Source organism: Rutidosis leptorrhynchoides, chromosome 1, assembly GCF_046630445.1.
Source record: "Rutidosis leptorrhynchoides isolate AG116_Rl617_1_P2 chromosome 1, CSIRO_AGI_Rlap_v1, whole genome shotgun sequence".
NCBI lineage: Eukaryota > Viridiplantae > Streptophyta > Magnoliopsida > Asterales > Asteraceae > Rutidosis > Rutidosis leptorrhynchoides.
This window is the reverse complement of record NC_092333.1, coordinates 561,162,526-561,164,008: the sequence shown is the minus strand read 5'-3', so window position 1 is coordinate 561,164,008 and position 1,483 is coordinate 561,162,526. Positions and strand designations below refer to the sequence as shown.

General features: G+C 39.6%; 1 protein-coding gene across 1 annotated transcript; it reads left to right on the top strand.

Moving 5' to 3' along the window:
* Positions 1-200: 200 nt before the first annotated feature.
* On the top strand, positions 201-1,207 carry LOC139881061 (uncharacterized). The gene is made up of 2 exons (XM_071865603.1): positions 201-351; positions 458-1,207. Exons 1-2 carry the CDS (start codon positions 244-246, stop codon positions 1,031-1,033), a joined length of 684 nt encoding a protein of 227 aa, XP_071721704.1. The 5' UTR covers positions 201-243; the 3' UTR covers positions 1,034-1,207.
* Positions 1,208-1,483: the final 276 nt, after the last annotated feature.

The window sequence follows — 1,483 nt, the reverse complement described above, 5'->3', positions numbered from 1 at the left end:
TCCACTCCAATCCCATGCCTTACTCCTCATCTCATCTCAACCTTTCAATACTATTTAATCCAACGCCTCACATTTAAAAACAAATAGACCGCCGATCCGCGTGGTTACCCAATCAACCAATCAAATCTCAAAGATTTGACTATTTACATCCCCACATTCCGTAACATCTTTACGGACCTTCATTTCTTACAACCGCCAATTTTAACTCACCGGAACCCTAACCCTAACCCAACCCTAATTTCAATGTCGAAGGCAGCATCTAAGGCGGCTACTTCTGCCGGAGCTAAAAAAACTAAGAAAACTTCAGCTTCAAAGTCAAGCAATGCTCCACAACATCCTCCGTACTTCGAGGTTTTGAATTTTTAAATCACATTTTTGGTTCATAACCAGAATATATACATCTATGTCTATATCTATATTTATGTATATGATATTAATTAATTTATTGACAATGCAGATGATTACGGACGCTATTGTGACGTTGAAGGATAGAACCGGTTCCAGTTCGCCAGCAATTGCGAAATTTATCGAGGAAAAATATAAAAATTTACCAACAAATTATAAGAAATTGTTGTCCGTACAATTGAAGAAAAATGTGGCTGACGGTAAGCTTGTTAAGGTGAAAAATTCATACAAGCTGCCGCCAAAGAATTCGCCGGCTGAGTCTGCTGCTCCGGCGAAGAAAACGGCCAAGCCTGCAACGAAAAGCTCGCCAGCTAAATCATCGGCGAAGCCTAAAGCACAAGCTGCGGCCAAACCAAAAGCTAAAGCTCCGGCTTCTAAGCCTAAAGCAACGGCGGCTAAACCTGAAGCCGCTAGTAAGCCGAAGGCAAAGCCAGCGGCTAAACCTAAAGCAGCTGTGAAGCCAAAGACGCCGACAAAGCCGGCGGTTGTGTCATCTAGGAAGTCGACTAGATCGACTCCGGGAAAAGCTGTCGCAGCTCCAAAAGCAGTGGTGAAGAAGGCGCCAGCGGCTAAAAAGATAGCCGCGCCGAAGAAGGCGGCGACTGGTTCAAAAAGAGGGAAGAAATGATGAGTGTTAAAATGTTTAGGGACTTTTAGTGAAGTTTGGTTTGTTTGTAGGGGCTGTTTTTGTAAATTTGTTTTTGAATGGTGGTCAATGGGTGTATTTGATTCATTTTGTTTTTAAACCCGAATGACTAATAGATTACGAAGTTAATGTCTTCGTTAACCGGTTTGCTATCTATATCAGAGTTTTTTCTATAACTCTCTGTAGTAGTATTAATTAAAGGTTCTCTTAAAGTGTGTTTACACATTAATTGTATTTTATTAAGTTAAGTTTCGGTTTTAACAAAACAAGGAGGATGGTAAGCCGTGCGTTGCGGCGACCATCCTTTGCTCTTTACATAATTTTTTTAGATTGGATAAAAATATGAACATTTAATAAAGATATTTTGTAATAAATGTTTTTATTTTAGTGGAAAAACGCTCGAAGAAGTAATATATAACAATTATCGTGTTT